The sequence below is a fragment of the Scheffersomyces xylosifermentans genome, assembly GCF_036884685.1.
Source record: "Scheffersomyces xylosifermentans strain CBS 12540 chromosome Unknown RJT20scaffold_4, whole genome shotgun sequence".
Lineage (NCBI taxonomy): Eukaryota > Fungi > Ascomycota > Pichiomycetes > Serinales > Debaryomycetaceae > Scheffersomyces > Scheffersomyces xylosifermentans.
The window spans coordinates 491,116-504,575 of record NW_027042942.1 but is presented as its reverse complement, the minus strand read 5'-3'; the positions used below and the strand labels follow the sequence as shown (position 1 = coordinate 504,575).

At 40.2% G+C, this 13,460-nt stretch overlaps 5 protein-coding genes across 5 annotated transcripts; 4 read left to right on the top strand and 1 right to left on the bottom strand. All coding sequences in view use genetic code 12, as the record gives it.

Moving 5' to 3' along the window:
- Positions 1 to 409: 409 nt before the first annotated feature.
- RJT20DRAFT_145333 (Bul1 N terminus-domain-containing protein) lies at positions 410 to 2,617 on the top strand (the record flags this gene model as incomplete). The annotated part of the gene is made up of 3 exons (XM_064918792.1): positions 410 to 437; positions 543 to 2,380; positions 2,459 to 2,617. The coding sequence occupies 3 exons, from the start codon at positions 410 to 412 to the stop codon at positions 2,615 to 2,617; spliced, it is 2,025 nt and encodes a 674-aa protein (XP_064774216.1).
- Positions 2,618 to 3,476: 859 nt separating this feature from the next.
- On the top strand, positions 3,477 to 4,337 carry RJT20DRAFT_95374 (uncharacterized protein; the record flags this gene model as incomplete). Its single annotated transcript, XM_064921577.1, has 1 exon — positions 3,477 to 4,337. The coding sequence occupies one exon, from the start codon at positions 3,477 to 3,479 to the stop codon at positions 4,335 to 4,337; it is 861 nt and encodes a 286-aa protein (XP_064774215.1).
- Positions 4,338 to 5,111: 774 nt separating this feature from the next.
- Positions 5,112 to 6,665, top strand: TUF1 (translation elongation factor Tu). Its single transcript, XM_064920070.1, has one exon. The coding sequence runs from the start codon at positions 5,345 to 5,347 to the stop codon at positions 6,632 to 6,634; it is 1,290 nt and encodes a 429-aa protein (XP_064774214.1). The 5' UTR covers positions 5,112 to 5,344; the 3' UTR covers positions 6,635 to 6,665.
- Positions 6,666 to 7,066, bottom strand: RJT20DRAFT_41924 (uncharacterized protein). The gene has a single exon (XM_064920071.1). The coding sequence runs from the start codon at positions 6,946 to 6,948 to the stop codon at positions 6,697 to 6,699; it is 252 nt and encodes an 83-aa protein (XP_064774213.1). The 5' UTR covers positions 6,949 to 7,066; the 3' UTR covers positions 6,666 to 6,696.
- A 380-nt stretch (positions 7,067 to 7,446) lies between these two features.
- Positions 7,447 to 12,087, top strand: APC1 (anaphase promoting complex subunit 1; the record flags this gene model as incomplete). The annotated part of the gene is made up of 1 exon (XM_064921597.1): positions 7,447 to 12,087. One exon carries the CDS (start codon positions 7,447 to 7,449, stop codon positions 12,085 to 12,087), a length of 4,641 nt encoding a protein of 1,546 aa, XP_064774212.1.
- Between the last annotated feature and the right edge of the window lie 1,373 nt (positions 12,088 to 13,460).

The window sequence follows — 13,460 nt, the reverse complement described above, 5'->3', positions numbered from 1 at the left end:
CTGAGTTCTTGTTCTTGTGTCTTTTTAATTAGTTTAATGAATGTTTTTATAACAAGCAGTGTGTATTGTGTGTATTGGTCGCATACTTCATGATATTTTGTTTAGTATGCTCTCATGAATTAACTTAAATGGCTTCAATGGAACATACAGTCCACTCTACATTTTGTCGCCTCCATTAAACCACTTTGCAAGACGCGGAATCTCATCATCTGAATCGAGTTCTTTAAGAGCAGAAATAGTCGGACCTGCATTGATGCATTGCTGTTAATAATATATATATTTGAGCCGCACCGGAATATCTCGTATATTGGATTAGGCATTAGAGAAGACCATGAATTAATAATGCGATTCACTTCTTATAGTGCACGGAATCGAGTTGAGCAAAGGAATTATAATCAATTCCTCATTGATGTTGGAGAATAGCTCTTCTGGGCTAAGTAGACTGGACTTAGTCCATGTCCATGGGGCTACTGAAGGATCCAGCGTTGACCACGGCAATGTTGCGAATTCCTGGGGCCACGAAGACGGAAATGCTGCAACAGACTATTTGCGGTCACCGGCCCATGAAAACACACCTATCTGGAACATTCTTCCGTCATACCAAATGTATCAGTCGACATTCTCTAAGAGTATCAGACCGTCCTCAGAGGATTTGAGAGTGAATCCACCAGCTTATGAGGGATCCAGCTCTTCACGGACTGTGGAAGGGTACTTCCCCATGGTTCCTGACCGCATCCCAGAAAGTGCACTTGAACTGGTGCCACGGTCAATTCCTATAAGATCACAACCATATACCAGCTGGGAGACTAGTATTTTGGGAAATACACATAAATTAAAACGAGTTGAAGATTTTGATCCGAAGGCTGCGGATTCGTTAAAAGTAACCATTCAAATGACAAAGAATATTTGTGAACGTGGTGAAAAGCCAACATTATTAGATTCCCAGTACCTAGAATACAAGCAAGGGGATTCATTAAGTGGCTTCATAACCATCGAAAATACATCCAACAAGGCCATTCCTTTTGACATGTTTTTTGTTGTTCTAGAAGGCAAAAGTTGCGCCTTAGGCGAACATGTTGATCCAAAAAATCCTTTGCTATTTTACAAATTCTTGAATATGTTTGATTATAATGCTTCTTGGACTCCAGCATTCTTCAATGGAGATGAATTTGACGAGGATCATATGGACCCCATTGACAATACTGTATTGAGGTTGCCAATGGAGAAGTATTTCGAACCAAAAGTGAAGTACAAGAGATTCTTCAATTTTGTTTTACCCGAAAAACTCTTGGATTGTGCCTGTGAAGTTCATAATTTACTGAAGCATTGTGAATTGATTCCGACGTTTGGCCTTGCGAGAGATCAGTTCCTCAAAAGATTGAAAGAAACGAGAACCGTGAAGCAACCGTCCCAGAATAATGTTGCACCGACAGGCGTAGTAGGGATATTGGACAGTAACATTAAAGATTTATCCTTTCCTGGAACATCAATAAGCTACAGTGTTGAAGCTAGAATTGTGGGAAGAAGTTCGGATTATGTAAAAACACCACAAACACTTGAACCAGAGGATGCTGAATTTATTATACTAAACGAATCCAGTTTATATTTTCGGGTTATTCCCAAAGAGAGGTTATCGATCGAATATGATAAATCGTTTCTTGAGAGAGAGTCTAAGAGGACTCTCAAGAGCTTGAAACTTCGGGTTGAGAACAAAATTGAATTAGGGAAGCAGAAGCTCGGGCGCGGTGGATCTTCAGAATCCAATGGACACGTCGAGCTTCCTAAGTATAAGTACTCCAATAACTCGAACACAAATAATACGAATGCTTCACCCAAATCTGAATTTGATTATGAAGCATTATATCCTTTAAGGAAAAAGCAACTAACAACAGTGAAAGTTGTGGGAATAGTATCGATATCTACTCCCGTAACTGATTATATCATAACGTATTGCCCACCAAGAAAATTTAGAGAAGTAATGGGTGGCGTTTCTGCCACTGCAACGATTCCAGTCAATATTCCAATTACTTTAATGATGTCAGTGGGTGACAAGAAGTCATTTAAGCCGCCTGAAATTAAAGCAATACGAGCAGATTTAGTAGCTGTTACATTCAGAACTCAGAAGTACCCTATTCCTATTGAAATTACTAATGATTTGATATTTCAGAACAAACCAGACTGCAAAGACAACCTAGACATATATGTGGCCCATCCATTTAGACGATATCGTAAAGAGCTTGCCAATTTAGAGAATAGCTTGGGTTCGGATTTTTCTTTGGAACCCCAGTTGGTGATGGACGTAAAGGCATTATCCAATTTAACCAGCAAATATAACTCTCTCAGAATTGATGATGTTGCCTACAAGACTAGGAGGGGATGGGTTCAAAATACGCCAAATAATACCGGTATGCAATGGCAATACAAAAATGAATTGGATATTCAAATCTTTTTTGGAAAGCTATTGCGTGGAAACAGCAGCGAGAACGATTCTTATTGTTTGGTACCGAATTTTCAAAGTTGTATCGTCGGTCGCTCTTACTATATTTCAATTTCAGTGAAGCTAAGCAACAATGAGGTCTATATTATAAAGGTTCCTCTTACAATTCAAAACCATTAATATATATTAATAATGAGCAATTAATGCTCAACCAATACTATGGACAAATATCTAATGATTTCTTTCAATTCTTTTAGTTATTAGAAGTGAAACATGGGCGTAGTCTAAGTATTTGAACTTATAAATTGACAAAGGCACGATTAGGGATCTTGGTTCAATTTACGACTATTGCATGTTTATATCCAAAGAGGGCTATATGATTTTGCAATCATTAAAGGGGACGCGTGTGCAGTCCGTAGTCCTCAGAACGTAATGTCAACTAATTACATAATGTCAACTTCTTATCGTAAGTCCTAATGGGCTATTTTCATAAGCCATTCTTAGATCTCAGATGACGAGATAAGTGATAACTAGTGCATGGCTAGAAGTTTGGTTTCACCCCTTTAAACAGACCAAAAATAGTTACCTAATTTTTGATTACTTGCTCTTTGCTATACTCTTTGTTACTAGCAATATTCTGTTCTGTTCAGAATATTTAACTAGAACCACTTTATACTAATTCCCCCGAGCAATAATTATTGCTCGTCGTCTTCAACATTCTGACCATCACTGAAACCACCACTGCAACCACCACTGCAACCTCCACCCACCTAGCCACCATTCAAAGTCTTGCATTTTGCAGTAATGCGATTATGTCATTCTTTTTATAGCAACGCACTATGCACTCCCTCAGATAACCGTGCCTCCAAAGTTATGCTCTCTGAATACAGAAGGAAGATAGCATTCTTCTTGCAAGGACGATAAGTGTAGGAGCAAAAGATAGAGCTGAAAGGTCACTTATCTATAAAAAGAAATCAGAATGTCAGACGGGTTGCATATTCTTGATTGCAGATTCTCTCTTGAAAGAAAAGATCTCATAATGAGAGATGACTCGTGCTCTGTCTTTGAGGGTGCCTCCACAGTAAATCTTATCTTTCTGATATTGATAACATTTGGAATCGTCATAAGTTATCTTCCGCAATACCACAGAATTTATGTGAAAAGAACATCAGAGGGACTATCGACGAATTTCTTGCTCTTGGGGTCATGTTCGTCTATATTCACGTTAACAAATATCATATTGGTAAGCTCCAAGGCGAGGTACTGCTGCTCCAGCGGAGCATTGAATACATTCAATTGCATTAATTCCCAATTGAATCTCATTCAGATAGGGTTACAATGTACCTGTGCCATTTTGATCCTCGTGTTTGTTTTAATTTTGACTAAAGATTCCTTAAAACAAGATAAACACGAATATGGAAGAATTGTGACAGTGGCGAAATTCGTTTCTCTTCATGGTATCGTGTCGCTTGTTCAAATTGTGGTAGGTTTGTGGTCCAGCAAATCTGTGTTGTATTCCATTGCCAGTATTAATGGTTTGTTGTCAACATTGTTGACTGTTATCAAGTATGTTCCACAGATTTACACAACCTACTTGTTGAAACATCCAGGTACTTTATCGATTGGAATGATGTGCATCCAAACTCCTGGTGGGTTTGTATTCACTGCAACTTTATTTTTTACCAAAGGATCTCACTGGAGCTCTTGGGTATCTTACTTGGTCGCTGCTCTGTTGCAGGGATTATTGTTGATATTGTGTATTTACTATGAATACTTCCACAACAAGGGCATGGACGCAGAATTATCGGAACGTGCTGCTGTAGAAAGGATTATTGCAGAGAACTTACACGAGCAAGAAATCGAAACAGGAAACGATGAAGAGGCTGCTCCGCTTCTTTAATTAGAAAGTGCCATTGGTAAATTTTAGCATACAAAAAAAAGTTGTATGAGTACATTTTTTTGAGTAGTAACAAAGAATAAACGAATAATGACAATCAGTACCGAATTCTCTTCTTTGAAACAATTGTAGTATTCAAGTCTGTGGTTGCAAAATAGTTCAAAGTTCTTATACCATGGTGTTGTTGACTTGTTATATTGATTACGTAACGTTATAGCGGTAGGTCATATAAATACTTACGAATTGACAGCTCTTTTTGCAGCTTTGAAGTATATGAGGAAGGATGAAGTGGAATGTTGGCGAATTCCATTTATGGTGTTGAACTTGTTATTGGCCAAGTATGTGTATAATGTCGTTATAGACAAGTCAGTGGTTCAATGTAAGGAATTTAAATCAGACTTATTTTTAAATATACACTTATTGGCACATATACCACTACATACAACAGAATACACTGATTTGATAAAGTGCACTATCAGAGATACTGTTTCCACCACTTTCTACCTCCTCCTCAAACCACTAAACCTATCCCTCCAAACGTGATTTCTAATTAATTCCAATAGCGATTACAACCACCGATCATATATCACATCATATCATCTCCACTACAATTCAGTTCTCCCCCATACCACCCACTCACTTACGTTTTACACCCTGTCTGTCCACCCGGCCCTCATTTTTTTCTCTCCACGACAACTCGCCGATCGAACTCTCTTCTCATTTCCCACTGCTCACTGTCCACTTCTCACTCTTCCCACATTTCACTCTTCTCACTCTTCTCACTTTTCTCTCACATCCCACTGCCCACTGTGACACTACCTCCTTCTAATATTAGATAATCCTGCAACACTCACCCCATCGCCCATTACGTAACACACTTCCGCGAATCAAATTCTTCGACATCGAACACCGAACAACCTTTCGATTGATTTTTCAGTCGATGGGTTGTTCTTTAATAAAATTGATATAGAGATTTCTTCACACTAGTTTATTCAGCCGTAATTGTAACCATGTTCAAGAGCGTCGTCAGTACTACACTTCGTGCCACAAGCCGCTACACGGCCGTCTTAAGGCTCCGTCCTACCTTGACCAGAGGTTACGCCGCTTTCGACCGTTCGAAGCCCCATGTGAACATCGGTACCATTGGTCACGTTGATCACGGTAAGACAACCTTAACTGCTGCCATCACCAAGGTTCTTTCCGAAAAGGGTGGTGCCAACTTCTTGGACTACGGTTCCATCGACAGAGCCCCAGAAGAGAGAGCCAGAGGTATTACCATCTCCACTGCTCACGTTGAGTACGAAACTGACAAAAGACATTATGCCCACGTCGACTGTCCAGGTCACGCCGATTACATCAAGAACATGATTACCGGTGCCGCCCAAATGGACGGTGCTATCATTGTTGTTGCTGCCACCGACGGTCAAATGCCTCAAACCAGAGAGCACTTGTTGTTGGCCAGACAAGTTGGTGTCCAACAATTGGTTGTCTTCGTTAACAAGGTTGACACCATTGATGACCCAGAAATGTTGGAATTGGTTGAGATGGAAATGAGAGAATTGTTATCTGTTTACGGTTTTGATGGTGACAACACCCCAGTTGTCATGGGTTCTGCTCTTTGTGCCCTTGAAGGTAGAGAACCAGAGATCGGTAAGGAAGCCATTGAAAAGTTATTGGACGCTGTTGACGAGTACATCCCAACCCCAACTCGTGACTTAGAGCACCCATTCTTGTTGCCTGTTGAGGATGTCTTCTCTATTTCTGGTAGAGGTACTGTCGTTACCGGTAGAGTCGAGAGAGGTATGTTAAAGAAGGGTGAGGAAATCGAAATTGTCGGTAACTTCGACAAGCCATTCAAGACCACTGTTACTGGTATTGAAATGTTCAAGAAGGAGTTGGACGCCGCCATGGCCGGTGACAACTGTGGTATCTTATTGAGAGGTGTCAAGAGAGATGAAATCAAGAGAGGTATGGTCTTGGCCAAGCCAGGTACTGTCACTTCCCACAAGAAGTTCTTGGCTTCCTTGTATATCTTGACCACCGAAGAAGGTGGTCGTCACTCTCCATTCGGTGAGAACTACAAGCCACAAGCTTTCTTCAGAACCACTGATGTTACTTGTTCCTTCTCTTTCCCAGAGGGTGAAGGTGTTGACCACTCCCAAATGGTTATGCCAGGTGATAACATTGAGATGGTCGGTGAGTTGATCAAGGCCACTCCAATTGAAATTAACCAACGTTTCAACATCAGAGAGGGTGGTAAGACCGTAGGTACTGGTTTGATCACCAGAATCCTCGAGTAAACCTTCAGCTAGACGTAGCAGCGAGGTTAGAGGAACGATGAGTTTGAGTTGTAGATCAGTTTTCAACTATATAGAAGACTTCTACCCCCTTGGTGACTCGTGTATATAGTGACGTATGAATAATCTCGTTGAATGTATGTATATATGATCAAACAGAGTAGGGTATGCAGAATATGAGTGGGATGTGAAGTGAAGAAAAAAGTGTAGCGAGAATGATTAGCGAGGAAATGAAACTGGTGCGAAATATTAGTGGAGTCTGTAGCGAGAAATATCACTAGGTTTAAACTACATACATAATAGTGAGAGTAGTCCATGAGTGTCTACGAGTTAGAGGATTGTAAAATTTCTGATGGGAAAGGTTCTCCTTTAGGAACTGTGACTTAGTTTTATTAGCTTTATACCTTTGCTATAGTATACATTTCTAAATATAAGCACCAGTGATGGAAAATCATTAAACTTAACATATATTCATACATCATAGATACTCTTCTGGTCTCTCAGTCTCAGTAAGATTTTTTCTATTGCCACTAATGATTCCGACTGTCTCACTAATGATCCTGACTGTCTCACTAATAAAATCTGACTTTCTCACTACTTCTCACTACTCTCTCACTACTATCATATCTTTCCACAAGAATAACACCGAGAAATGATTAAATCGTACGCGCGGCGACAGATCAAAACACAGAATCATCACTAAATCATCTTTAGCAGCTTAATCTCATTCACATACCATACCTGGAAAACACATACATAGGTTACTCTCATTGGGGAAAAATACAATTGACTCACGTCAAAGCTCATACACATACATGGCGAACTTAGAAGCGGCGCCTTTGAGCCTGCCAGCTCTCCATATCAAAGATGAATTACAGATCCCATTTCCTACAACTGGATACAATATCCAATTGTTTAGTCACAACAGACAACTATTAAATAACAAGAAAGAAGTGGTCATTCTAATCGGGTCTTCTATATCAAAGAAATTGATTTTTGAAGAAGACATTGTAACAACTACTTACACCTCGTTCAACAATTCAAATTTTGCATCCGTTGACACTGCCGCCGAGTGTCTCGTAGTGTGTTTTCGAAAGTCTGCAAATATTTACTATCCAGATGGAAGAAGCTACGTTGTTAGTTTTCCATTTGTGGTAAAGAAAGCATTTCCATTCGAATCCGGTTTGATATTGGAAAAGGACCAGAATCAAGTGGAATATTCTAGCCAAGAAACTCTTCATATGCCTCAATTGAATGCTGCAAAGTTCCTCACATTGGTAGACCCAATTGGAGATTTCCGAGTAGTAAGCACATCTTCCACTTCTGTAATATCTCCCAACGAGGTTCTAATGACCTTTCCCAGAAAAGGATTGAATAAGACGTCGTCACTCTGCGCAACATTCAATCCGCAAGAGAGAAACGTCATAATATATAGCATTAGGACATCCTCCAGAGGATCCAAGAAAATAGATACCTCCACGAGATATCAGCGAAAAAGTCACACATTGATATCAACGCCCAACCCTTCTCGAGTTTTGGAAGACGAGATTCATTTTGATGCATCAGGCGGCTCATCTAATATCAATCAAAATGCATTATCCATGAATATGGAGAAAAAGAGAACAAGTACCCTATTATCTGATGCATCCTTAGCACGAATGGGAACGGAAGGTGGCTTCCCAGACTCAAAGAGAAAGTCTCACACAGCTCATGAAGTGCCAATTTTACGGAAGGATATGATTCTCACAAGAACAGATGTGATACCCAATAATGTAGAAAAATCACAGATACAGATATTTGGTTTGCACTTCGAAGAGCAAGAAGCAATCGTGGTAGTTAATAAGCTCAAAAAGGAGACAAGAGTTTACATGTTTAAGCGCCATGGAACAAGTCATTTCCATGCATGTTATACGTTTCACTCCAAGGAATGCATACCATTAAACAGCGAGAAAATGGAAGGCTTTTTAATCTCATTAAAAGAAGATGGAACAATTGTACTTATTAATCCGTTTGTTGATATAGTCTCACCGAGTGTAGATCTCAACATAAGCATACCAAGCATTCAAAGTCTTCAAAGCTCGCACGAAGAGATATTGGCTGTAATGTCCCATGATGGCGTCTTGAGCACCATACGATTAATTCTAGAGCCATACAATGACTTTGTTTTGAACTGCTTGAAGTGCTTCAAATATTTATCGGGGTCGAAGCTAAGTGAAAGCATCAGGATGCTTTGGCGGACGGCAGTCGACATGGAGGAATCGAAGGATGAATGGAATGCTTTTGTTATAACCTTACTTGCAATAATATACCCATTCGAGGAAGGGATTAGTTGTACCCAGAACGAAGTAACCAAGTTGCTTCCGATTGCTAAACGCTTACATGACTCTGCTGATGTCAACTATCTGTTTTCGGATTTGATTCCATATATAGCATTGTCGTTGCATTTGCTTAGAGAGGAAGCAAGACTAGATTGTACCAGCAAAACTATATTACATAAACTAGGCGTTTTATTGACCCAATTAACTGTATGGATGGGCTGGCCTGAGTCTTGGACCAAGTACTATATGATCAATTTTTCGACTATTGATACTACAGTGAGATTTCTTCTGAATTTAATGCTTGATTCTGCACCCAATCTTATAGAATCACTATCAAGTTTGTTCAGTGGGAAGATCATTAGATACTTGACGTTTTCTCAATTAGTCGAAGAGAGTGATTCAGTCGACTCTCTCATTACCCCGAGAACACATTATATATTAAAACTATTTGAAATTATCGTTTCACCATCTTTCGGTCCAAATGCAGTTGTTGATATGATGTGCGAATACGGTATAACAAGAGGAGAGTTAGAAACGTACCCCCCTGGCATAAGCATCCCTCTTAAAGAAGCTATTCTGCTTTGTCAAGAAAACCCTTCCTTCGCGTGGACCAATAAAACATTGGAATTGGTTGGAAGGAAAGATCTTACAATGTTCTTATCTAAAAATTACAATTCCCCAGTCTTCATTGGTACCAATGTGGAGGTGAAGAGCATTGGCTCTATTCTTTCTAGTGTTCTCAGTAGAAACGAATCTATTTCACCCTGGGATGGTCAATCAGAAGCCGACAGAATTGGAATAACAAAATTAATTTTTGACTACGATAGAAGGTATTACGAAATTACCACCTTATTGCATCAAACAAAAACACAAACTGCCACACTCATTGCAGAAGAAGGTATTGGCGAATACGACTTGGTTGTCCAGCAGAGAGGATTGGCTGCCATAGTAGCATTAAGAACTCTCACAATTCCATTAGGCAGAGCCGCCTTGTTCTATGCTGGGCGTAAGCCAGTCCTTACAGAGAAGTTTCCAGTCCCAAAATTTAATTTAAATACCTTGATTTCTCCTACTATGACAAACATTATCCTTTCCGATGGAGTTATCCCTAATAAAATCTCCGAATGGGGTTATTTCCACAATGGAGCTTCTTCTGGCCTTAGCATTAGCAGAGAAGCGAAAGGGATAACAGGAAGTTGGATTATCTTTAACAAGCCTCCTGAATTGAATTCACAACATGCTGGCTTTCTCTTGGGACTAGGTTTAAATGGCCATTTAAAAAAGCTCGAAGAATGGCATATATATAACTATTTGGGCCCCAAGCACCCGCTTACGAGTGTGGGACTATTAATAGGAATGGCTGCAAGTATCAGAGGCTCAATGGATAACAAGTTAACAAAGGTTTTATCTGTGCATGCAGTTGCGCTTTTGCCTCAAGGAGCCAATGACTTGAACGTTCCAATTATGGTACAAACAGCAGGGTTGATTGGAATCGGGTTGCTATACCTCGAGAGCCAGCACCGTCGTATGAGTGAAATTTTGTTGTCTCAGGTAACTAGCTCAGTCTTTCAGAATGATACGGAGCAGATACACGAAGGATATAGATTGGCTGCAGGTATATCTTTAGGATTGGTAAACTTGGGTAAAGGTAATGACTTAAGTGGACTCAATGATACTCATGTTGTTGACAAATTACTATCCCTCGCCATCTCAATGAAAGATTACCAGCCAATACAAGAGTTAGACAAATCATGTTGTGGTGCCATAATGGCCCTTGGATTCATCTATATAAGAACTGAAAACGTTGCAGTTGCAAACAAATTGAAGGTACCTACTACCGAGCAATTGTTGGACTACGTTAGACCGGACTTACTTTTATTAAGATGTATTGCCAGAAATCTTATTCTCTGGAACGAGATTGGCACTACCATTGAATGGGTTGAATCCGAGGTCCCTCCTGTTTTGTTTGATAAGTACGGAAATGGTCATATCGAAGTTCTTGATAGTGATCAATTAGGATACTTCAATATTTTGGGAGGGTCATGTCTTTCAATGGCCGTTAAGCATGCGTCAAGCCATGACGTTACGGTAAGAGAGACATTGTTGCATTACCTCGACATGATGATGAACCTCTCAACGAATACAGCCACAAATTACGACCAAAAGATTGCCTATCACTGTGCTGGAAATATCAGAAATCTTATTGCTTTGTCATTGTCAGTTGTGATGGCGGGAAGTGGAGACTTAGAAACGTTCCGCCGTCTACGTGTTTTGCATAATGATACTAATAAAGAACTGGGATACGGTAACTACATGTCGATTAATACAGCATTGGGCTTCTTATTTTTGGGAGGTGGACAATTTGCTTTCAACAACTCTAATTTTGCTATTGCTAGTTTGATTACATCGTTGTATCCTATATTCCCGAATGAGAATAGTGAACTTGATGTCCATCTCCAGGCTCTCCGTCATTTCTGGGCTCTTTCGGTGGAGCCTCGGTGTTTAATTATTCGTGATGTCAACTCACAAAATCCTCTTAAGATTCCTGTTACAATTATGTTGAAGAATGGGGAAAGAAAAGAGGCGCTCTCGCCCTGTCTTCTTCCTCCACTTGATGACATTCTAACTATTCAGACGCGTTCATCGGATTATTTCAATGCTCAAATCGACTTCGAATTGAATTCAGAATATTTGGAAATATTTAAGAAATCGTTGACTGTGTTTGTGTATAAGAGAAGGAATTTTAAGCTTTTATCGCCTTCCATTGGTTCATTATTGAAGAACGAAAACAAGTCTTTACAGATTGACAATGGAGAGATTCGTATTAGTGATGATATTTCGAAATTGCTCAATCTAGAAATCATGAATCATATCGATGACTATGAGAAGCAAGTTCTTTTGTATGAATGCAGTGAGAATGACGATTCGCATGCGTATAGTACTGAGCTTTCAATCTTCAATATTATTGACAAGAAAATAGACTTGGCGCGGATGGCCGAGAGCCCGCTGTCCATGGATGATCTCTGGAATCTCAAGCTTCTTTTTTCGTATACAGATAGACTAATGAAGAATGAGCTTCATTATGTTTCTCTCGAATTTGTGGAGCAACTCAAGCAGCAGGTGTGGAGTCATAGCTGAAAGAATATATATTAAGTAAAGCTGTTTGAGAAACACTGGAGGAATCACTAAATTCTTATAAGTGTGTAGCCAATGAGTGCTTTGTCGAAAAAATGTGACATCAAGCCGGATATTCTGAATGTCCACCAATACAACTGGCAGGCTTATTATAGTTATTTGCAGCTAATAACAAGAAGCTGTGCGTATAATCGCGCTCCGGGCGTGAGCGAACATTAGAGTCGCTACGGTTCGGGTGTGGATCGGTGCGAGTGGTGTTATGTAATCAACTAATCGGTAGACGATGTTAACCATTTAGGAACGACTATAGTAGTTGTGCAAATAAGATTAGTTGTGTCGTATGAGCAAATTATTGGATAGAGATAAACTGTAAATGGGGAGCTCCGGAGGGAGGCTAAGCGCGTATGAGTTATGTATTGTATTGCATAGGTTATCACTAGGAAGATTTGAAAGGACCTGAAAATATCACAAAACCACGAGACCACGCTAAATGCGATGATATGTGGAATATAATAAACGACACACGTATATACGACGAGTAGAAATGCATTGGTAGATTGGTTGCACAGTCTTTCTTTCTGCCATACTCTCACCACCCATTCGAAGCTCAAGGAAGAACTCCACCTAGCTGCTCCCCCTTTGTAAACAGCACAGTTGACATATATTAGGCCGCCACGTCGCCCCACTTGGCTCTCCACTTTTCTTCACATACACACCATTTCTATCTACAGTAATTCACACAGTAATTGACACAGTAGCAGAACCCTCAGTAAAGTCATAATAACCGACAGTGCCTCGCCGAATCTCACAGTACAGACTACATAATCACTCCATAACCACTGCTGTATGTTCACATATACACCATAAACACCATATACACAGTCTTTTTCTCCGTCGCTCCCACTCTCTACTACCCCTGTCTCTCCCTCTCCTCCCCTCTACTCTCTCTACTCCCCTACTCTCTCACATTCTCTCTGCCCTCACACACACCCAATCACTCCCTCCTCTCCAGCCACTCAACGGTCGATCTCATATGCATTTTCCTATGCTTGTCGTAAATAAACAGACGCACACGACGAATAAGAAAACGACACCAGAAAAAAACATTTACAGAAAATTCCTCCATAGTTAAGCTCCAGGAGTAAATATTGGAATTGGAACACTTCGTATAGTGTTTTTCTTGACAACGACAACTGTAGACCACAGCGGTGTCTGGCGAGAATTGCCTCTTTTTGAATTTTAGTTTCGTTCCCGATATATAACTACCAACCGGCCCTACCGTCGCAAACCGCTGCCGTGAAACATGGCTTTCAGACCTCCGTTCTTTAATCCTCCTACAGCCATCAGGCTGAGAATGAAGTACACTCGCAATCCCT